Source organism: Poecilia formosa, unplaced genomic scaffold, assembly GCF_000485575.1.
Source record: "Poecilia formosa unplaced genomic scaffold, Poecilia_formosa-5.1.2 Scaffold118, whole genome shotgun sequence".
Taxonomy (NCBI): domain Eukaryota; kingdom Metazoa; phylum Chordata; class Actinopteri; order Cyprinodontiformes; family Poeciliidae; genus Poecilia; species Poecilia formosa.
The window spans coordinates 140,515-165,179 of record NW_006800057.1 but is presented as its reverse complement, the minus strand read 5'-3'; the positions used below and the strand labels follow the sequence as shown (position 1 = coordinate 165,179).

Here is a 24,665-nt window from a genome sequence, read left to right as displayed (position 1 = left end):
AGTCACCTTCAAAATATTTTTTTTTTCTTTTTTTCAAAATTAATGACATCTAGTTGGACTTGCATGCAGAGTTCACACTTAAGGCGTGTTTGATCTTGTGCCAGTCAAGGTCATCTAAAGAGCCAAATGTCACATACAGGTTGTAAATTATGAATGAATGAATGAATGAATGAATGAATGAATGAATGAATGAATGAATGAATGAAATAAAATAAAAATACCTGAAAACTTATAAGTTCATAGAGTGGTTTATATATTTTTGCTTAAGTATTCTTGCCACATATATAATTTTCTTTTTTTTTCAGTCTGGGGGGATTAGCTAATTAGCTTGGGTCCAGGACAAGCTTCTTCTTTATTTTTAATATTTCACATTAATAGAATACATTAAGCATAAATGGTATAATTAACAGCATAATAGTGCAAGGAAAAATGTTAAACTGAAATTGTTAAACTGTGGTAAATTTTACTCAGTCTGTGCACACCACAAACATCTCCTTCCTGTTTCAGACATTTTGTCACATGCTTCCTTGGGTAATGTCACTGTTCCAGAAGATGCTGCAGAAGCATAAACATAATTTAGTCTTCACACAAAGCAGTCTGTTTTACCATTTTATCTTAGTTTAAACTAATCCTTTTTTTATTTTCAATTTGCAAACACATTTGGGAGCTGGCTTTTAATTTCCCCACAGAAGCACTCAAAGACTAAAAATAAAGCCGAAACAGTGGGAAGAGTGGCATTTACTTTTAAAAGGCAGGGCAGCGGCGACTCAGTCACTCCGTGTGGGAACTGTGTGCTGATGTCGCTTTGCAACATTTATAAGCCTCAGCAGATAGATGATGCCTTTTCAGAAAGCTGTCGTAGGAATCCCTTCAGTGGTTTTAGGCATGCATAAAACCCATCCTCAGCCTGTACTCAACCACTGTCGCTTTGCTAATGCTCTCTCCCTCTTTGTGTTCGCAGATGGAGATGATACCAGAGCCCGATCCTGATGACGAGGGGACCAAAATAAGTGTGAGTTGAAGAACACGTCATTCACGCCACGATGCAAACCCCCCACTTCCCCAACATGTCGCCATTGTAAGCCGAGTTGGCAGAGATCCACTCTGAGCCAACACAACAGCAGCTGATTTCCTTGAATAATACACCTTCCATCAGAGAATGGAGCTAATCAGCAAAATCAGTGGCAGCGTGTTATTACTGTCAGAGTGGTTCCCTTCCTGCGCTCACACACACCAGCAACAGTTCCGCCTCTTTCCTCTGCCATGCTGCATAGGCCTTCTGTGCCCAGAGCAGCACACAGCCGACCGGTACAAGATCGTCACAGATGTGTGTGTTACAACGTGACAGTTTACAGATGCTGCTAATATGGAAATTTTATCATCTCCTCATGTTTTGGAGGTCTTCTTCCTTCTGATTTGACTGTTTCAGCAGCAAACTATAGTCCTTCTTTTGTGATTACAACCAGGACATAGTTACTGTTTTCATTATAAGGTCATACATAAATATATTATTCTGTAGCTGAACATTCCAGCTTTGTGAAACATTGCCTTGCAAAAATTCCCCCACCACCTAAACTTAATCACTTTTTGTCATGTTTACAATCTGAAACCACAGTGTATTAGTGAAACAGAGCACCAGAAGACATCACATAATCGTAACCTTAAAGGAAAACCATCAATTTTTTTGCATAGAAATCTGAAAATGGGCTGCATTCTCTCAGCAACTTATAGCAGCAATGGAAGTCAACAAAATGTGTCTGGGTCACGCTTCCAAATATTGAGCAATTAACATCAGAGCAAGAGGAATGAGGACAACGTCCCTCAAATGTTGATCTTCTGGTAAAAGGTTTGGTCAAGATCTGGTGAAAATGGCTTTTTACCAGCCATCAAAATTTGCTGATAAAATGGCGTGGCCCTACTCCCTACTGGGTTATTTACAGTGCACACAATATCTGGTAATCTTCATCAAACTGGTGTATTACATGTTACGGCCAAACATTTATGGTTGAGTAAAATCAAATCTGAGTGTTTACATCTTCAAGCAATCATTTCTCAACAGCCGAAAGTTCAGAATCTCAGCTTCCTACACTACATTTTCATTTGAATATTCAAGATATGGTAGGCAGAACAGTCTGAAGACAAGGTTTCCAAAGGTGATTCAGAAATCTGCAACATGTCAAGAAGATGCTGCGATGTTAATTTGGTGCCACAGCAAAGAACCATAAAAAGATAAAAATAGAAGCATATTTCCACAGTCTTTGATCAGATTGAGCTTCATACAGTATAAATCTCAATCCAGTTCAAAATTTATGGTGGGAAAAAAATGGATGAAAAGATTCCATCCCACAAAACTGACCTGTGTTTTTATTAGTCATGGCTCAAAGAGTTGAAGCTGTCAGAGAAGCCAGAGGAGGTGAACTGCTAATTGGGATGTTTGAGGTTTTTTCAATAGCAGGAACTTCACATCTTTTGCCAGGGGGTGTAAATTGCTGAAAGGGGAAAATGTATTATTTATTTGTTGTAGCAAAAGTTTTCTAGTTTGTATTACCAATAAATCATCCAGGTATCATGGTTAAAAAAAAAAGAAAAAAAAAAAGAACCTCAACTGAATAATAACAACCAGGGTTCCGTTCTAAAAGTTTCTTACACTCATTAAACCTGATTGGTTTAGCACCATGAGGTGATTCAACTGAAAATCTGGAACATTTTTCATGTTTCTATTGAAGACAAACATTAAAACCCAGATTGTTTTTCACATACTTGCTTGATTTAAAGCATCACAGCTCTGCTGATTATTTTTAATAGCTTTCATTAACTGAAATAAGATTTTAATGAGGCAGAAAGGTAAACATACTGTTTGTGGTCCTGTGCATGAGCAGAGCAGAACTTTTGCATTTCACAGTTTTCTACAGTGAGTCTGTGTAGAACCCAAAGTTGTTCTGTGCAGGGCTCTTTCAATTCACACGTCTGTCCAGACAGAAATTATAAAAATAGCCCAGGGCTTTGGTAGAAAAAAGGCCTTTTCACAGTCACCATGTGAAGCTTGCAAGGTTCAAACCGTTGTCTTAATGAAGCCTGACGGTATGGAGGTGTTCCTGTGTGAACAGTTTCTGTTTAATTCAGCTGTACAGAGCCTCAACAGAGCCTTTTAACGCTGCTACATTTCATTTGAATATGAATCTCTGTGTCTAAGACAATTTGTCTGATGTCTGATTTGTCAGACATCAGACACTAGTTTAAGGTGTAGTAATGATACCTTAAATTAGGGAGTTCAAAGTGCGGACCCCAAAATTAGACAGTAAGAAAGCCGGTGAAACAGTTCTGTTTTATCCAAGCAATCTACAATAATTTTATCTCCAGTTTCTAATATAAGTAGAAAGTTCTTGTTGTCATTGACTTTACAGAGTAAAAGAAAATACAGTTTCCTGTGATTAGGAGAACCTCAGCCTTTTGTAATATAGTACAGCTAAAGCAGAATAAAAACCCTAAATAAGTCTTAAGATCTTGGAATAGTATATATATACCAACCTGTGTCATTATTTATTTAAAAATGTATGCAACGGAAGTAATGTGTATAAAACTAAGTCCACTCTTGGCACTTTCATTAATTAAGAGAGAAAGTAGCAGCCAAATAATTCTTCCCCTGAAAATGATTCTCTTACTTATAATTAGCCAGAGTGGCTACTTCTGTTTGAAGGAGTGATGCTGGCACTTTGCATAATGCCAAGGAGTAAAGGCATCAGCAATTGCCTTGGAAAGGGTTACACAGATTATAAGAGCCACCACAATGTGGACCATAACCTCTTGGAATGTCTCTGAATCATGGCAGGTTGTCAAGCTAACCTGAGGCTCCCAACACTGGCTGATCAGTGTTTCTCTGTGATTTTGATCCATGACCTGTGTGCTCTACTGGGCTCCCACAATACAATGATCTTGCTGTGTACGGTCATGATGATCAGAGAAACATTTGTCCATACACTTGCAGAACTCACTAATGTGAAAATGATGCTATGTGGTGTCTGCATTTTTACTTCAAATTGTTGACAACCCATCCATGCAGGGCATATGGTCTCACTGTGATGGATTTCTGCTGACAGATTGTCCACCCTACTGTAGTCTGCATTGAAAATAATAAAAGACCATTACCTGTTGTTTTGTGAGAACTCATATTCTCAGGGAACTCCCTCATACGTAATGGGTAATCCACTGCTTCCTATAACACCCTGAAGAATGACCAAAAACCTGCAAAGGACACCCATGCTGAATTGGCCATTGCACCATAATCTTAGGGCATATTCAGATCAGCTCTGTTTATTCTGGTCTTTTCAAACTCTTGTTCTATTGCCTAGAGTCCTGTTTGCTTGTGGAGATGCAAATGCGTAATCAAACTCTGACCTGGACCAAAATAGCAAACGCTGCTTCACCTACAAACCTAAGTGTTAGTTCGGTTGAAGTGAACTCTGGTGCAGTTTGAATGCATATGAAAACTGGGGGTCCATTGGAGTATCTTCCCACTCCAGGTTATGACAGTAGTCTCTTTCAATCTTTCTAACAGACAGTGAAGGTCCAGGGCAACGACATCTCACACAAGCTGCAGATCTCCAGAGTCAGCAAGAACGACGAAGGACTCTATGAGTGCCGGGTGACCCGAGCCAACTACGGAGAGATTGTGGAGTACAAAGCCCAAGCCTGGCTTAGGGTCAACGCCACAGCCAGGCCTCGACGGCCACTGCCACCCGCCAAGAAGAGCTCCCCACTGCACTTGACAGACAAGAAGCCAAGAAAGTCCACCTCCCCTCTGAGCCAAGACAACATGAGTTCAGACCAGAGGGTGGCCTCCACGTCCTCCTCCCACACATCCTCCAACACAGCTAAACGCTACCCCAGCTCAGGTAAGCACTCGGTGAAGTCCTGGTTCAACTCTGCAACCTGATGCATTTCATAGATCACATTATTGTATTTTAAAGCATCAAACGCTGGCGGTTCATGGAAATGACTTATAAAGGCTTGTTTGTTTTTGTCTTCATTTAGCCTTAAAATACATGTTGAAAATTAGACATTGAATCAATTTTTTATACTGTCTAAATTTATTTCAAACGGTTATGCTGAAAGTCATTCTTGGCTATCCCAGTAGATCAATCTTCTTTCTCCAGAGTCAGACATCCTTTGGCATCTTTTTTGTGGACATTGATTAGACAGAAGGGAACACCATCTTTTCTGTGCCTCTTTCACAAAACATTTTTGTCACAAATCAGCAAAAACAAGCCGACTCTCAGCCGCCTTTGGCTGTTCATAAATCTTAAGTGGAGGGGTTTGTTTACCAATATAAATCCAACTGCACATAAACTCTGTACTGGAGGTCTCCCAATATCAAAACAACGGCACACAAATTGTTTTATTGCTTCAAATTTAAATATACATCTCAGCCTCTTACTCTTGATTTTCTTTTAAGTCATGTTAACGCTTTTAAATCCTGACCGACCGCACAAAATATGTCATCTCCATGTCACTCCCTTCACCTGCAAAGCCTGCTTACCTCTTCATGAACCAGCTGATGCACAGCACTGACTAAACCGCTTGAGTTAGGATCTAACAGAGGGGGGGGCGACTTCACCACCTCTTTCACCATAGCAGTCCTTCATAAGTCCTTCTTTATGCAATGACAATAAAATAAGTCTAAGTCTATAAGGTACGAAGACTGCAAAAAATGCCAAAAAAAATGTTCATGGTTAAGCAACAAAAATTTGATTTATAATTGGTTTAATTAACTAACTGAAATATACAAGAAATGCCAACAGGACATACAGTAGCCTAGTGTTCAGTGTCTGACATTTTTTAGACAAAATAATTTGTCTTACAGAGTTGTGAGATGGAGAAACATAGGTTGAATAGATTCTTTCAAATTCTACTGTCTTATTTTTTTGTTCTGTTACCTAAAGGTTTGTCCTTTGTTAGATGCTTTCTGTCTGAAACTCCAGTTCTGGAGTTTCTGGTTGCAGTAACCCTTAAAACACAAATGATACATATGATATTATTAGTAGTACAGCGTAGTTTATGCTCTTATGTTAGTGTGAATGTCAGTGCACAGATAACTTGGTTATACATGCCCATCTTGGTATGTACAGTGTTAGAAGTGAGCCTCTTGTATTAAAGCAGCAGTCAGCATATGGCAGAGTCACTGAACAGCAGTTTATTCAATGACTGAAACCAAATGTCTGCCCAATGCCGCAGCTGAAGACCCACAAACCCATAGAGCAGAAATCCATGTCCATTAAGATGGTCACTGTTGCTCAGTGGAGTATGGATCTGACATCTGTTTTTGTACAATCTTTCCAGTGTTGCACCTTTTCTAGCTAATTGTACTTGTTGTGGCTATTCAGAGATGTGTACCAAATCCTCATGATGACACAGACGTAACCGAAGAAAACTCCTGGCTGCATAGAGTTGCTTTTTTTACATGTACATTGCTGTGAACAGATATATTCTACTTATTTGTTTTTGTCTTTTGGCTCATTGGACAAATATCAGAATCAGATAAACATAACCTGAATAAATACAAACTTTTTTGTTGTTTGTTTGTTTGTTTGTTTGTTTGTTTGTTTGTTTATGAGTTCCATGTGATTCTGAATTATTTAGTTTATTTATTTTTTTTAAGGTGGCTTTGGAATAATTTTCAGAAACCATGAACTCCTGGGAAGGTGTGTCACTGTTCCATGTGTTTCACATTCTTTAGCTTGTAGCTCATGAATAGTCTCTTGATTCTTCCAGTCTGACCTGGATAATTCATGGTCTAACAAGAGTGGATTGCTTTTTAACATCGAGCTATTTTGGTTGAAAGAAAACTTCTTTCGTTCAGTTAAAAGACTCATCATTCCTATCACTCTTCAAAGCTCTACTTTGTATTTCCTACAAGTTTTCTTTGTCTTTACCACACTGCAACAGAGGAAATGTGTAAGGGTGGCGATACCTATGCATGGGAGAATAAGTGAAATATCAGATACTTAAATTCAACCATCATTCCATAAACTTATGGTTCCATCTGAGTTCCATGCCCATTTAAAGTTTTAACTGATTGTGTCAAAGAAACCAACCAACCTCCTCCTCCATCTTGAGTCTCTATGGGATTCAGGTTTGCTGATTGTTCAGCTTTAAATTAATCTGCTCCCTCTCGGTTATTCCACATATTTCTAAGATCTGTTCCTATTCTAAATTCATTGTCTACTTCACCTCTCCTCCCTTGATGCTGGTGAAGAGTCTTTACTGTTACTGTCTGAGGCAGTAAATGACCGGGCCAGCTGTGATTAATACATGTTTACCCTCAATAATTAAATGAAAATTTCCCCCAGTGCTTTTTAACACAGACTGATTGCATTCATTGCTGTTGTAACCAACCTCATTGCTTTATATCTTCTTTATGCTGGAATACTGGAGGGTTAAAAATGAGTTTCAGCTCAGGACTATGTGAAGAACAGTGCGTTTCGACTGATTCACAGTTATTGGGTTTGATGAAAGAACCTGTGAAGTCTTAAGGTCTGCATGCTCTCTACATGCAGATATATCCACAAACATTCCAATACTCAGTATAATTTCACTGCTTGCAACATCAATGTTAGCTTTATCCAAATTATTATTAGTAGTACATGATGCAACAAATTATTATTAAACATGATGAATGTAAATGTTCACGTCTGTAAAATGGAAAAACAGATGATCAGGTCAGTGCTGCCCCCTGTGGAGCCTTGTGGATTCTACATGTAACAGAAATGGTTGGAAAATATGAGGAAAACAAATACTGCTCCAAGGTAGACTATATAGAATCCATTAGTTAGGAATCCCAGCTAATGTAGGCTGTTTCGGAGGCATTATATATAAACCATTAATTAACTCTCAAAGGTACATTTTAAATAGTCTTTATGATACATAATACACAGCCCTATCTGCAGTCATTTCTGTGGTTTAATTGTACAGTTTGCATTAGCCTTTTTCTTCATATACATTATAAATGCTGTTTTTGAATAGATTGTGAAAAAATATATCCCTAGCCTTAAAATAAAACTTATTTATGAGCAAGATGTATGTCTTCTTTGAAAAGGAGACCTTTCACATTCATTACATGACCTTTAAACAGTTGACACAGATGTGACAGAGTCATGATATGCCATCAACCTGAGGAAGTTGGTTATCTAAAAATAGCTATTTCTAACTTTGTGGTTAAATGGTTCATTTTTATGCCAGAAAAACTCAGCTAATAGGTTTCAATATTGGTTAAATTGAACTAAATTAAATCAGGTTCTTTCTAAACAACCTGTTAATATGTTACCTGTAGTAGACAACTTTTGTTATGTTTGATTTTGGATAAATTCAGATTAGTTGCTTTAGTGTGCTAAAGGTAACAGCTATTTCAGACTGGCCCAAGAGCAAAGCAGACCTCTGTTTCTCTATAACAACTCCAATCTCATAAACCTCAGACTGGTTTGCTATATTTTGAGCTTTAAAACTGTCAGCATGTTTGGTACTTATTTACAAAGGAGCAGATGATTATTTACACAGAAAATGGAGATAGAGCGCTGTGTGCCTCCAAGAGTTAGGACGCAGGTCTGTGATTTAGACTTGACTTGGACTAAAGCCACAGAAACACTTCAGCCTTGATTTAGACTTGGCCTTACCAGGGGCGCAGCTACGTATTTTCTGGGATGCATTATGACGCATTATAGTGTGGTTGATCATATCATTTACACATGCACAAACAGCTGTTACAGAATTCTGTGTAGAAATAATTTTTCCGCCATCACTTTGGTGCCCCCTGTAGTGCAGTGCCCTTATGCGCCACGTTTAGTGTAACCCCCTCTTTGCTCCACTGAGTCTCCTTAGACTTGAGGTTCGACTCTGACTTAAGTCTCATAAATAGACTTTATTTCATGTAATGAGCCGAAAATAAGTCAGCAAGTGGAGATCATTTGAGTAAATGATCTCTAGTGTAAACAGTTGTTTACACTAGATTAATAAATTAATGGTAATGTTACACACAGAACACATGGCTCTCTGCAGAGATGGGTAGAGTACCCAAGAATTGTAGCACTAACTTACTTGAGCGGTTCAGAAACCCACTCAAAGAAAGTATTTGGTAAAAAAGTCTACTCAAGTACTCTATTCATTAAATATTTAAAAAATTACATCATATGGACCAAAGTATAAAATTAAGTGGAAATTTTGTTATGTTATGGACCAAAATTAAAACAAAATCAGTCAAAAGAACATTTTTCTGAATCAGTTTATTTCAATAAAATAAACTTCTGAAACTTTATCAAAAACTGCAGGCGTGTGTCTGTCTGGTGGATTTTTTTGGTTAAAACATGTTTGTTTTTCATTCAGTGGCTAGAAAATCCAGAAATGTTACTCAAGTAAGAGCAGAAATACTTTATAATAAAATTACTCATGTAAAAGTACAAATGCAATGTAGCAAAACATACTCCAAGAAGGACTTTTTTTTTCAAAGTAGTTATTTTCATAAATGTAATTGAGTAAAAGTAACAAGTTACTACCTAAGTCTGGATTTCTGTAATATTTGTCAGTAAAATTAGTTCATGAACGCCTTAAAGTTTGTATGTTTTTATTCTTTGATGGTCAGAAATTAGATCTGACATGTGAGGCACATAATCAGCAGTTGAAGGGTGTGTTTGATTTATTAGCCATGACAGTTTGGAAACTGTTGTTTCATGATGCCTCTCAAACTGAACCTTCTCTTGCTGCTAAGTTAGCATTATTACATACACTTTTAATTCTTCAAAATACAAGCAATTCTTCATTTGAATCATTTAAAGAGTTTACATTGGCTGGTTTTAACTTAATCCTACAATTGTTCTTTGAACATAAATGCATATTTAACTTTATGTGGCTTGTGAAATGGTAAAGTGCAGAGCCGACAAGTTTTGGATGCTCTAGATTTTCTCCTACGTTAGCATTCGTGCCTTGAAAGAGAAGAACTATTTTTTGAATCATTAACAGCACGTATTCCCTGCACGCCCGCTCACATTTTACCCTCAGGGGGATTTGAATTCAATCCCCCGTCATTTCTCTGACTATCCACCTGTGTTGTAATTGTGCAGCTCTTTCTCAGCTTTAACTGCCAATCATCTCCCTACGGGTCAGACGGTTCGGACTGATTCAGCCCTACTCTGGGGCATGATAGCCGCGCGCGCCCTGCAGCAAAACACAGGGAGATATTACTTGCCACTGAATAGAAGTAAAAAGTTGAATAATCCCCAGGGCTGCAGAGCCGGAGATTATGAGGCAGCTAAATTATGCTGACATCTGTGTTGCGGTGAGTCCTCGGCGCGGTGTGTCTGACAGAGATAAATGCCTCTCTGTGACTGCTCAAGCAGCCTTAGCAACCTTCTCGGAGTTTCAGAAAGGTGCTGTGGCTGAGGGCCACAGGGTTCTGTTAGCGCCGCACTTGGGTTTGAAGCTGGCCAGCAACAATAGGTAAATGGCCTGAGATGAAATTAAACCGAGGAGAGAGAGAGCAGATATTTTCTTTTTCCGCATTGCTGCATCTGTAAACACCGAGGTGCTTTCCAGATGGGGAAGAATGGGAGCGTGGCTGCCACAGCGTCTCCTGCAGCAGCAGCAGAGCGGCTCGTTCACAGCTAACTCCCCACCAGTGTGTCAGCTGTTGTTAGATCACAGTTTGGCCTCCATCGTTCCTGGCAGTGTTGTTCCCTCTAAAGCTCAGAGGTGACCGCAGATGAATGTGGGGAAAAGAGGAACGGAAAACTGTCCCCCAAGCCAGATTTGTCTATCCACCTCTGAGGCCAGCCCGGTCCCCTGCTTGGAAGAAAAACAAATTTGGAGTAAGCTTCACCGCATCCAGAATAGCAAAAAAAGAGATACTGACCTTGTTTTTTTTTTTTTTTTTTAAATCACAACAGTTCAATGCACATCTAAGGAACCTTCATTAGTGAGTCATCATTTCAGTAGGTGGAGAGCAACAGCTGAAATGTTCATGGTTGCACTGATGTTGATCAAGGATAAAAAAGCATGTGTCTTACAGGGATCCTTCCCAACACATCATCAATGTCCTCTGTGTTCATGCAGACCAATTAGTGAGCAGCAGCATGAAAGCTCTCCTCTGACACCTTCAATAATGTTTTGAAATAAAACTGTAGCACTCTCATTTTACAATAAAGCTAAGAAACACACTTTTTTTATAAAGCAGAAATTATTTACTATTAACCTAAATTTCACATATTCAGTTCAAAGTTTAGCAATAGTCACGGCTCTGCGTTGTAATTCACTTGTACAGCAGTCCATATTTCTTTTCCTCTGAGTTTCTGGACTTTCTTCTCTTCTTCAACAGAGTTAGCTTGGTTTAAGGCTAAAGCAACGTTCACTAAAACTTCTGTTGCATCATCATTCAACTCAGCAGCAACTTCTGACTCTCCCAAAATATATCCAGTTAACCACATCTGACTCTTGTGAGGATCTTTTCTTACAGAAACAACAGACAAACGCTAACTTGTTTACACTGGACAGTCTCTGGTTATAATTTAGATCATAATTGTGTGTCTGAACTCAACTCGTTCCATCGTTTAAAGGACCCAGCCCTCATTGACCAGAAGGGAGCGGCAAGCACCAACTTTTTACCTTAGAAGAAAAGTTGGGAGTTGCCATGAGTTTGTTTTATGGCATTAGTGAGGAATCTTCATCCGTTTCCTAACTCAGCCTCTGTCAGACTGGCCCAGGGCAGCTGTGGCTCCTACCCAGTAGCTTACCGCCAGCAGTGTGTGAATGTGTGTTGGATGGGTGAATGATTGAGTGTAGTGTGAAACTTTTTGGGTTCCTTGATGTACTTGATAAAGCGCTATACAAGTACAGGCTATTTACCATTTAATGTTTTTCATCTAAACCACTTTATATTTTATTTTTTACCAAAATATTTTTACTGAGATTTTGAAAATACAATCATGTATCAATCTGAATAAGTTTCCTTTATAATCGGAGAAATGAAAAGGAAAAAATAAAGTTAAATTAACCAACACAGCAACAAAAACACACAGCCTCTCAAAACAGGAATAATTGAGCATTTACAAACAGTTTGGATACAGTTGAACACGTCTATCCAGCATGGTGCACTGCAAGAGTCCAACAAGCTTTCTGAAAGGTCTAAGTTACTGAAACAAACCAAAATCCTCTCAAAAATATATTGTTTGGATTCCCTAACAATCCAAACAACTATTAGGTCCTTCTAAAGACAAATTAAACATCTGTTTTAATCACTGGATGTCGTTAGGTCTGCTGACATTTTTCCAAGATAAAGCTATACATTTTTTTGCAGATAATAGGCTTATAACCATAAAAGTACATTCTGATTTGGTAAAATTATCCTATATTGAAAAACTCAGGGTATACAATTCTTATTTTTTATTAAATCTCAACTTACTAGATGCAACATATAAAAATTATGAAAAGGATAAGAAATGGGTGCTTTTCCTTTTACTGATTATAAAAGATGAGTTGGCACTATGCAGCTCTCTCCTTGATGGCCTGAAAATGTCATTAGTGTCTCATTTGTCCAGAGTGCTTATTTTAATGACCGTCTTTTAAAAATCCATCCAAATGTGCTTTCTTGTTTTGCCTTTAATCAATATATTCATTCTTCCTCCGTCTGTAGTCATTCTTTCATACAGCTGAACGTTGTGAAGTGAATAGATTAAAGTGTGTTTCTGGTCAAACAATCTAATATCTGCTGAGGACCTCTGCAGCTCCTTCAGGGTTATTAGTTCCTGCTTGGCTATCGCTAATATATTGCCTTCTAACTTCTTGATCTTTAAAAAGTAGTGATCTGTCTCGTTTTTTTTTTTTTTTTTTTTTTTTTTTTTTGCTAGTGCTTCATGGTGCAATACTGCTTTTTTTTTCTTTTTTTTAAAGGAAGGACTGTTGTTAATGCTGCCTTAAAGGGAGCTGCTGCTTTCCTCTAGTGGTCATTGGGCGATGGGCAGGTTGACCCTGCAGGCCACCAGTCCTTCACTGAGTCAGGAAACAGAAATAGTTTGTTGTTTAAATTAATTTCAAGTAGCATATTTTTGATAAAGCTATAACAATGGATCTTACATACAGCGCCAATTTGCAACACAAGCGCTTCACAAAACTGAATTGAATTGAATTTACAAGAAAATGTAAGTAGCCATAAGTGGTTAAATATTAGGGTGTAATATGATTTTAACTTGACCTATGGAAACAACACAATGTTTCTTGTTGCAGTGAAAATTAGTTTTATCCTGTCAGCAAGTGCACTTGGACTAAAGTGCACTTTTGAAACTTTTAAGCCTTAGCCTGTGACAGAAGATCTGTGTCTGTTACAGGGAAATCCTGTAACCATGGTTACAGGATTTCCCTTTAGTCCTTCTCTTGGATCAGTTGCTTGGCATTCACATTTGCATTCAAACAGCACCAGACTTCACTATTATGGTCCATATCAGAGTTTAATTATTCATTCACACTTTGCCAAATGAACCGGACTCTATAGACAAACGAACTAGAGTTATATTAAAGAGGACCAAACAGGGCTGGTGTGAATGCAGCCTATATGAACGCCAATAGGCTCAGGGTTGGGGACCATTGCTCTAAGTCATCTATGATTTTAAAAAAACAACTCAAGTAGCCTTTTTGCATTTGATTACATTTAATTAATTAACTAATTAAATGTACTGATATTTGGTTTTATTCTTCCTCTGTAGGCCTGCAGAACCTTATGATACGTCTTGAAAGATGCTAGATAAATGTGGTTTTACGTACTTTACCGTCTTACTTTAGTTCGCCGTTAAGACCTTGCCACAGTAGCTGAGAACACCTGGTTATATTAGTATTAATTTGAAATTGCTTTTTAGAGTGAAAGACATGAAGCTATAAATCATTTGTTAGCACTGTAAGTATAATTAGGTGCTGGCTTTCTGTTTTCTCTTATCAAATCTAATATAAAAGCTCGCAAAAATTGGGACTGTTATTTTAGCTAAAAATATTGCCGTCTGTGAACTGGATGTATTGTTCCACCCTTTCTTGTTTTTGAAGCTGTTTGGTTTCTTCTTTAATTGGCTTACAGGCAGAGTCTGTATGCCACGCAGAGACACAGATCTTCTGTCACAGGCTAAGGCTTAAAAGTTTCAAAAGCAGAAGGATTTTCTCTATCAGGTGTCGGTGTGCAAATACAAACGAAGTGAAACTGGACTGAAAGAGTGACGGAGATGAATGTGATGAAAAGGGGTTATAAGAGGGAACGAAGACACAAAGGATGAATCTGTGGAGAAGATGAAGTGAAGATCAATGGATTATTAAGGGCTTGACTTTAAAGCTGCAAAAATAATCATGGTTATGTTGTCTGTATCACACGAAGCCGCTGGTGATTATTTTTAGGCCTGCTGCATTCCTCACTTGTCTGACATTACATTTACCCTCAGTCACAGATGAACTACCTGGATGCTCAGTAATAACATCCACTTTCATATACAGTAAGCACTCAGCCTGAGAAACATGGCTGGGGAGCGCATTCAGTCACTTTGAGACCGCATCACTCGACAAGCCAATCAGACAGTAACTTTTATGAAAGACCCGCCAGGCAAGTAAATAAGCAATTCAGTGAGAGCGTCAGCAGAGCAGCCAGCCAGCCGGTGATCAGCACCAGTAGATGGAGGTGGCATGGAGCCAGTTGGAGCTCTCGGTGGAGGTGCTGCCGTGTTTCACCTCCCTGGCTCGCTGCACCCCGGCTGTCTCGGGTGGCCCTGCAATCGATATTCACCTCGGCATTTCCAAAGCCAAAAAAAGCATTTTGGCAGAACGCTGAGTGGTGCGTTGGGTCGACGAGGATGGCCGTTCTGCTCAAACCGACAACGTGTGAGCGCACGCTTCCCCTGAATCAGGTGGACGCTCTTCCTCATTACGCCTGAGCAGAGTTCCTGCACTGGTGGGAGGAAAACGGCAAAACTCAAAGAGGGCCAGGCGCAGGCGTCTTTTAAAAGCAAAACGTTTCAGCATTCGGCTTCCTGTCAGCCTCTTTGACAATGAGCTGTGAATTCCTTCCACGCCTTGTGAAGAGAGAGTGACCTTGTCAAATAAACTGTGAGAATGAGTGGGAGGAGAAGGCTTTCAGCTACTGTTATGGATAAATGACAAATGGACTAAAGTGGTCAAAAAGCCTCTCTTCAGACGGAGTTTTTGTGTTTTTACGGCTGTGTTCCTGCACTCCTCTTGTCCCCCCACCCCCACATGCTCTCCAATTAAAATGCACAGCAGTGTACCAAAGTACAATAATAACTCATAAATATTCTTCCTTTGTTCTCTAAAAATAGTGCTGGAGCTGGAGCTTTACCTTTTGGGCATGGTCACTGGTTTGGTTAGTATGGAGATGAGAAATGGCTCATGCAAAGACAAACAAATCCAGAACGGGATTTGTTTTTTAAAGGTTTCGTTTCCTAACATGTCTGGAGAATCAGAGGGAAGACGAGAATCTAAGCGCAACCAGTTCTCAAATGAACTGAGATGAGTTTGAGTTAACAATGAAATCTACTCACTGCTGTGTAAGCAATGGGATATTAAACCAAGACAGCAAAACATTCAGACTTCCCCCCAAACAGTGATGAGGAATGCCAGAGGTAATTATACTGAGGGGAGTCCACAGCCCAGAGAACATACAGAACCGACCAGGAATGGGTTCTGCCAATATGATATAAACCTCGGGTTCTTTTTTTTTACCTGCCTAGGGTTTTGTTCATTCCCATTTTTAGTGGTTTGTTATACCTGCCTGAGTACACTTTTTTTTGTTGTCATGTCTTTTCATTTCTTTCTAGACCATGAGTCTGTTAAATCGATCAATCTAGCTTGTATTCTTTCCATATCTGCCTTTGAAACCTTTGTAACTTGACTTCCCTTCATCTTCAATTCTCTTTATACTTGAATTTAGAAGCACTTCATGCTGCACTATGTAACTTTTATTTAAAAAATATGTATTCAATCTGTTTGTTAAAACTGTCACCATGTCATGACGGCTTGTTATGAGAGATAATCTGATTAATCTCCTCCACCTTGTCCCTGATGCTTTCTGAAGAAATGCACCACTCCTGACCAAAAACAACCCATCAGAGCCAGGAGGAGGGGCTTAGTGCTGTTAGTCAACCTAATATACTTGTTACTAAATGTGATAATTGTGGAGAAGCAACTCACTGTTCCAGGAAAACCGTTTATTTTTGTGTTTCCCCCTGACAGAAAAATGTAAGCTGACAGAAATGTTGTGCCTTTGGTTCCACAATGAAAGATTAATTTATGCTGTCTACAAAAAGTATTCATCCCTTTGGATGCAAATCAGTCATGATCGACAAAATTTGGCCAGAGCACAGCTACTGTGTGTCAAGTGATTGTAGCATAAAGACAGTGGTGTCTGGAGGGTCCATTCATTGGTTCATCTGTTTTCTTGACTACCATTATGAAGACAAAATACTTCAACCAATAAGATAAAAGGTAACTGAAAAGTATCAGTCAGGACATGGAGACAAAACTTCTCTAAGGCCCTGAGCATTCATGGAGTTGAGTTAAAATATCATGAAGTCCCTGGTCCCTGGTTTAGTGCACCTGGATCAAATGATGGCTCATTAGAATCCCTAAGCAGAGCACTGACATGCTGAAAAGGTTGTTACTATGATTAGGGAGAGAATTAAAACATGCAGGATGCCGGCCCTCGAGGACCGACTTTGGACACCCCTGTTTTAAAAGCTTCAAGGAAAAGACACCACCAGTTCAGCGTCTGGTGGTGTCGCATCCCCAGTTCGACCAGAGAACCTTTGGCAGCTGAGCTGTTATTTTGAAGAGACTAAACCAAAAGTGCTTTACAGTCATGCATCTCCATGTGACAGACACTCTGGAAATTGGTGAAGAGAAGAGCAGAGTACATTTTCAGCAGAGAGAGAGAGACGGACAGAGAGAGAGAGAGAGAGAGAGAGAGAAGTCTGATGAGGCAGAAATTTGCAGAGTAATTGACAGCAGGATCAGTTCCTTGGAGCGCGCTAGAAGACTGACAGGAAAAACACACCAGAGGAGACATGGAAAGCAAAATGGAAACAGGGTTTGATACAACCCAATATTGATTTGTGCACTGGTAGGTAATTCTGTTTTTGCAAGAGTGGACGTGAAAATGATTTTTATATAGAAATCCTGTTATATGGTATCACAAGTAGATTGTTTATGTGGTTTGAGGGAGAACTAAAACTACAGTAGAAAAATGTATTTGTTGTTTTTTTTTTCTGTTAATCATGGAAATATACATAAAAATTGGAATTCATTCTTACAATTCAACAAATTTACATGCTGGAAGAAATCAGAATGAATTTTTAATTACTTAGTCCGACCACCTTTAGGAATCAATAACCATCACTGCAACATAATCAACTGATGTACAAAGCTAAATACAAGTCCACAGGACAAAAATATATTTTTGTCACCAGCAAGTCAAAGAAATAATCATTAAAAATACATAAATGAATAAAGCAGAAGATGTCACATTTATCAATATAAATTAGAACTCATACTTCTCTGGTACGTCACACAGAACTTTTGGAATTTTTATTGCAGTTTTGATTTCTGTACACATTTAAACTCAGATTCTGATCAAAACAGCACACTCTGGTCTGACTACAAACAGGTCTCAGTTCGGTTGAAGTGAACTCCGGTGTGTTGTGAATGCATATGTGGACCACAGCCCAGGGCATTCTGGGTAAACACAACCAAAACAAAGATGAGAGTGTAGCACAAGCAGGAGAATTGGCTCCTGGTCTTTTCCCAGAAACAAAACGAATATCCTCAAATCTGACGCCACCCCATTTTTGTTAGTATTTCGTAAAGAAGGAAATTCCGCTCAGTGTCTTCTTCAGGGGTTTCTGTGTCATTTCCTTCAGTGGTTCTTGGTACAGTAAATGGGGGATAGCTTGTTGTTCAAAGGGTTTGCTTCATCTGAAGCAGTGAGAAAACGAACCACAGCAGCTGAAAATGTAACAAATGTTGCATTTTTGGTCCCCAATCAAACCGAGTCTAGTGGACTATGAGGTTTGAAAAACCCTTAAAGTACCTCAGTTCTTGGCTCGTTAGGGTTCTGCTTTTGATCATTCAGTCAACTCCCTGCTCATGATCATCATCCTCTGCCATCTGTAAGTCAACTTTATCCATGTCTTGTTTGTGTTCCAGAATTCGATCCAGAAAGTGCGTGGGCGCCAAATTGTGTGCAAATGTGTAACAGCTGCATGTTACAACCAGGAACGCCAACATATACCCCCAACTTTCCTACTGAGGACAACAAACAGATTCCTGAATTGCTCTTTGTTGCAGACACCTGCCAGGCTTTTACATAAAGTGGTCCATTCAGGGACTGAAGCTCTCTGCAAGCAACAACTGAAATTTGCAACAATCCTCCTTTTATCTTAAATAAGTGAAATCTTCCCTTTAGACATGTGACTTTTTGGCTGTCACAGTGGTTCAGTATTGCAGTGTGGTTTTGAGAACACAAAGAAAATGCTTTTGCGCAACAAAGTTGTGGAAATGAATAGCTTTCACATTGAGGTTATAAAGAACAGCTTGTTTTAGCTATGCTCTTTGAAACCTTTTAAACTATTTTTTGCTTTCCTTAAGCCATTAGTGATAATGTTCTTTTACTTAATCAGTGAAAAGCTACTGATCCATTTGAAAACATGACTGACTGTGTTTAATTAAGGTAAACTCACACAGCAAAACTTTATTCAACACATTTCTTGATCGACAAATCACAAAAGCACAACAATACCAGCACTCTGACCAATACAACTGTGACTGTGATCAAATAAGCCTGTCATTACCTTTACAGGTCAAAAGTATAAAATAATGTAAATATTGCAACACAAAATGCATGAGCTCAATTCAAGATTTTGTCTTGCATACTTAATACTAACAAGGAAGAATGAAGTAGGAAAGATCTAAAGTTCTAATTTCTAGAAATACTGGAGCTCAAAGACAAAAACTGCTTCCATTTTGCATATATCATCTGGTTTCTCTGTTACAGAAACAGGTGATGGCAGGTGCTTTAGTTCACAAAAGGAAGACATTTCTTTTGGGAAAATATACAGACAGCATAACTGGAAAGGCTGAAAAATTGACAGAATGAAGCTGCTTGTGCTTTAGAGAGTCTGCTTATAATTCCAAATTGCTTTGGGACGCGCTTTTCAAAGGATAGAGATTCTTAAAAGGAGCTGGCCGATGGACAGAAAGTCTATGGAAGTACAAGGCTCTAAAGTACGACAAACTTTTCTCTGAGAGAGAATGCTGAGTTCTGAAAAGTGTTTGGTAAATGTAGTGAGCCAGAGGCATGGAGGTCAAGATGAAAGAATAACAACCAAGACTGCAAAGTCAAAAAGAAAGCTGAAAGAGATTCCATTGGCCATAAGGACCCTTCACAGCTCTGCAAAACAGAATGAAAGATCTTTGTTCTGCTTCTATAGCTGTTGATAAAGCTTCTGGTGAATTAATCAGGAGAGGGGAGAAAAGTGGTGTACTGTCAGTTAGTTGCTTGTACATTTTGCACAGTGTTTGATAGTATTTGATATTTTGTGGATGGCTTACAAAATGAAATATTACCGATTGTGTTTATTGTATCTCACTAAGATGTATTTGATTGTGCTACACTGCCTGTGCCAAGAAACTCACACACTCCAATGTTCTGCTGGCTTGTCTTTGGCTTTGATTATGGGATGTATTCACTGTGGCATTGTCTCAAAAAGCTTTTTGCTTATTCATTCCCTGCCAAAGTAGTACTCATTTTTCTTCAAAGTATGGTACAGTTAGAATGCTCTGCACACTATTATAAACATCCCAAAATGTCTTATTAGGTACAGGGTCCGGACCCTGTGTTGTGGGCGACCCATGTGTGAAAATGATGTCTCACATTTTCTGAACCACTCTGGCCCAAATTCAAGGATTTCTGGCATTGTTATTTTGGAATGCAGCCAGTCTGCAGGGCAGACGAAGTACACTGATGGAATAACCTGGTCGTTCACGTCATTCAGGAAGTCTGCTGACTTGATCCTTTGAGATCATAATGTTGCTGAAGCTGAACCTGACCAACTGCAGTGACCCCAGATCATATGTCTGCCCTACAGGTTTATACAGTAGACACTTCCCAGGTTGGGTGCATCACTTCATCTTTCTCTCTCCTCACTCTGACGCGCCCATCACTCTGGAAGAGGGTAAATCTGAACTCAGACCACATTAACCATCCTCCATTACTCCAGAGTCTGATCTTTACGTCTAATCTCTTTGTAATTAAAGTTTCTTCCTGATGAGCTTCTCTGAAAAGTGATTTTCTTTCTTCTTAATGTTTCATCCCATTATCTTAAGTTCTCCTCCCATTGGAGGTACTGAAATGCTCTTACTATTACTATTAAGTTTGTTCACGATTAGATCTTTAAAAACATTTAAGTGATCACCGATTCTGATCACCCAGGATTCATTGCTGGTCACATTTCTTCTGGGAAAGATAATGGTTCCTCACTTTCCCTCCAGGTATTCATATTATGAACCCAATTTATTACTTATAGGAATCTCCTCAGATGTTTCCTTTAATTAAAGCGTTCAGTTAAGTTGACCCTCCTTAAACAGACTAACATCTTCTCCACGCCACAGGATGGTTTTTTTCCAATGAGAAGTTGGGGTTAAATAACTTGTTGCCAGTTGAAACATAACCATCCATGAAGTTATCGAATGAGAGGCTTTTTCCTATTTACTTTGTTATTTACTAAGTGAAATGATGGTGGTTGGGTTTTTTGCAGGCACACTGCTGGTTGTGGAAGTTCTGCTGAATGTGGATGTTTCCATCACAATTAATGCTTTTTAATATCTGAAAAAATATCTGAATGATTTTCGGATGTTAAGAGTTCATCTTTAGACTCTCAGGCTCCATCTAACAAATACAGATATTTAGCTGCACCGATCTTTACTACTGTGTTTTCACCTCTTCTATATTTGGTTAAAATACCTATAAAATAGCTCACTAGTTCAGTTTAGGAAGCTCTGAAGACAGTGACATTTTATGCATTTTAGCAGATTATGACTAGCCATAATCTGCTAACCATAATCTGCTATTATGCATAATATTCTGCTAAAATGCATAAAATGTCATTTTAGTTAAATTTAAAAAAAAATTCATTTAATCAAAAATAGATTAAATAAATTAAGCTAAAGCACACACTTTTACACTCTTTGCCATGTTAGCTAACACTTCCACTCTCAGTCACTGTGATTAGATGTAAAATTGTGTCCGTTTACTTTAAAGTGCTAAAGTTTCTCCTATATATCCTGAACCGATAGATAATAGTCTATCGGTAATAATCTACATGCATTCATGGATCAGAAGAAGCTCTGAGAGGTGGAAGGGAAGCTCCAGTTTTTAATAGTCTGATCGATATCAACTCAGATTGAAGAGATCTGAGACAAAGAACTTAGCTCCAAGCAATCAGGCTCTGCCCTTTCAACATAATGAGATATTTGTAGACGTCCAAAGAATAATTATTAACATTTAACAAAGATTTTAATAACACAAAGCAGATCACCCAGGGTTCCTTAACTTAGCAGTTGCCACAAGCACTCCGAACATTTAAAAATAGTCAGCTGCCGGGTGTGCCAACAGTTTTTTTTATTGCCCAATTATATAAAGTCATTGAATTCCATTCTGTCCATCTCACATTAACATTGGATAAATCTATATTTATTTAGTATAATGTCATGTTTTGATGGCTGACTATGTAGAAAGAGGAGCTCACTCAGAGTCATACGCTGAAGAACTGCCACTGATTGTTGGAAACCCAAATACGATTTCATTTTTTTTCTTTGCTGTCCTGAGATTCCCAGCTAAATGTGATGTTAGGTTATGTTTGGTCTGGACCAGCTGGCTCTCCAGTGCAGTGCTGCTGCTCATTGGATCCCCTCAAACCAAATGAGATGTGATTTTGAGGAATATGCTATCAAAGCCTTCTGTCTCTGTAGGAACTTCACTCCCTCTTCCCTGACTCCTCTTTTCTCAAATCCAGACAATCCAAAGCTGAAACTCAGAGAGAAATGTGTCCCCGTGGATGTCCTCTTAAAGCGGTTGCCCAGAAATGTTGCAAATGTCTAGATGACTTTCATAAATATTAAATGTCTTCTTTTTTTAAGATACTATCTGGAATGACACAACATGCTTTTTGTTCTTTGTTCTAAATGCACTTTCTATCTCTTCTCTCTTTCCTTCCTAAGACTGTTCTGGCCCCTGTGAGCAGTCTCCTGGTGAGACAGTTAGTTCACAGTCAGGACTGTTTGCGTTTTGTTGAGATAGAAGCAGCAGGTCTATGACTACCCCAAACTGTCAGAACACATCAACATTATTAAACAACAGTTCCATTCTGGATCTAATGTCACGGTCTTGTTGGAATGTCTCTTCAGTTTGTTCCGTTGCCTCTCTTTGAAGATATTTAGAGCTGTTTCTGTCTGTTCGAGGGACAGTTGTCTGTCTTGGTACTGTTGACTGTCCCAATCCCCCCCCCTGGACATTTTTGCATCTCTTTATAGTCAGTTGATTCATTCTCTAACATGTTAACAGCCGTTTTAATCAAGTCAAGTGGAACAGGCCCGGGATGGCTGACCCTTGGACCTCTGTGCTGCTGCAGTCATTACACACATTAAGTATTAAATGTTCACTCACTTTCTGTTAATTTCAACTCGGAGAATACACGAGTACCCTTGGTGTTATGCAACAGTCTTATTCTCATCTATTATGTGAAAAAGCTTTTAATGAAAACATTAGAAGGAGCCAAAACAGATGGCTCACGGGTTTCTAGAAAAATACTTTCAAGTTTTTACAGATGAAATATAGTTTGCATGTTTCACCATACATGCTTAAAAAACAGTGTAATACATAATACACGTAATACATGTAATACACACGAGTACTCTTACAGTAGCTCATGGCTACCTATGGTAGCCATGAGCTACTCACAGGACACTTCCAGAATATTCTGGAAGTAACATTTTAGGGTTCGTTTGAAGTAGTTATTGGAAATGGTTGGGTTACTTCCTGGATACTTTCAGGTTAGTTACAAGTTTTCAACGTAGTTATAGGTAACATGCAATGCAGCTAGAACACTCTGGCATTGTTGGTGGCATTGTGATGATATGGGGCTACTTTGCTGCCTCAGATTCTCTGCTCAAGCAAGGACCATGATAGTATTTTCTCCGTCCTTCCTTATTTTGAAGTAAGGAAGGAAGTTGTATTGTTTCTAAGTTGACTTGTTCACAACTAAGATCAAGACCACTAGTTTGGGTAGCTAAGAACACACAGTTACACCAGGACTTTAACCACTTTTTGAATAATTTATCTGAAAATATTTCAGTAATAAAAATAAAATAAATTGACTGGAACACCAGTAGGAATACCACAACTGGCTAACCGCAAGTTAGCATCTGCTTTGTAGCTTCCTGTTGGAGCTAATATATACTAGTAAGGCCTTCATAGATTTTAAAGAACTCTGAACTGCATTTTGGCCTTCCCTCGTTCAAACTCTAAAAGTCAGGGACCTCAACTGTCTGTGAATGGCTGAAGCTCACAAATACTTCAGATTGCTTCTAAAAATGCTCAAAACTGTTTATTTTAATAGTTCAAACACTAATTACACCCTACACATCAATGCATACAAGTAACCATCATAGATATACCACAGAGGCTAACATCCACCAAATAAATGGTGCTCATGGATTGGCTGTTTTCCAAAGACCAACCAATAGTGTATCAAATAGCATTGGGACTACGTATCTTGGCTTTACAAGCTGTATTTTCTTTTGAGTTTCTAAGAAATGCTCTAAGAACAAAAAAAATGCAGTAACACTTTATTTGAAGGGGGTTGAATAAGACTGCCATGACACTGTCATAAACATGACATAGCACCTGTCATGAACATCAATACGTCTTCATGAATAGTTATGACTGTTGTCATAAAGCGTCATTCGGTAAATAATGACACTTTTAATACAAAGTTGACATTATTCAAAATGTCTTCGTTATGACAGCTTCACATTATTCTAGACAAAATGTCTTCGTTATGACAACTTGTCATTAACCTCGCCAAAAATGTCTTTGTTATGACAACTTGTCATTAACCTCGCCAACAATGTCTTCGTTATGACAATTTGTCATTAAACTCGCCAAAAATGTTTCCGTTATGACGTGTCATTAACCAAGAAATCATGATCTAACATAAATTTATCATAATAGTAGTCATAATTATTTAATTATTACACTAGCAAAAGCTTTAACAAAACAATGATTAATATTTCCACTCCCTGAAATAAAGCAAAACAAGTAGGAGAAGCAATAAAGATTTCACTAAGCTTTATTACACGGTCAAATGATTTAATAACAGACTTATTAACAATTTCTTTTGCATCAACTAAAGTGGAACAAGTAGCACCAGTTATGAATATGTCATTAAGTGTTATTACAGTGTCATTAATATTAACTATTACCTCAAGTAAAGTGAAACAAGTAACAACAGTTATGAATACGTCATTAAGTGTCATTAAATATCATTAATATTAACTATTACCTCAAGTAAAGTGAAACAAGTAACAACAGT

At 38.5% G+C, this 24,665-nt stretch overlaps 1 protein-coding gene across 1 annotated transcript in view; it reads left to right on the top strand.

The window, feature by feature from the left end:
* vstm2a (V-set and transmembrane domain containing 2A) overlaps positions 1-24,665 on the top strand; it is a 99,204-nt gene that overhangs the window by 66,160 nt on the left and 8,379 nt on the right. The window contains exons 3-4 of the mRNA XM_007560639.2: positions 962-1,012; positions 4,556-4,892. Coding sequence (XP_007560701.1) covers positions 962-1,012; positions 4,556-4,892 — 388 coding nt within the window. The remainder of the gene's footprint in view (positions 1-961; positions 1,013-4,555; positions 4,893-24,665) is intronic.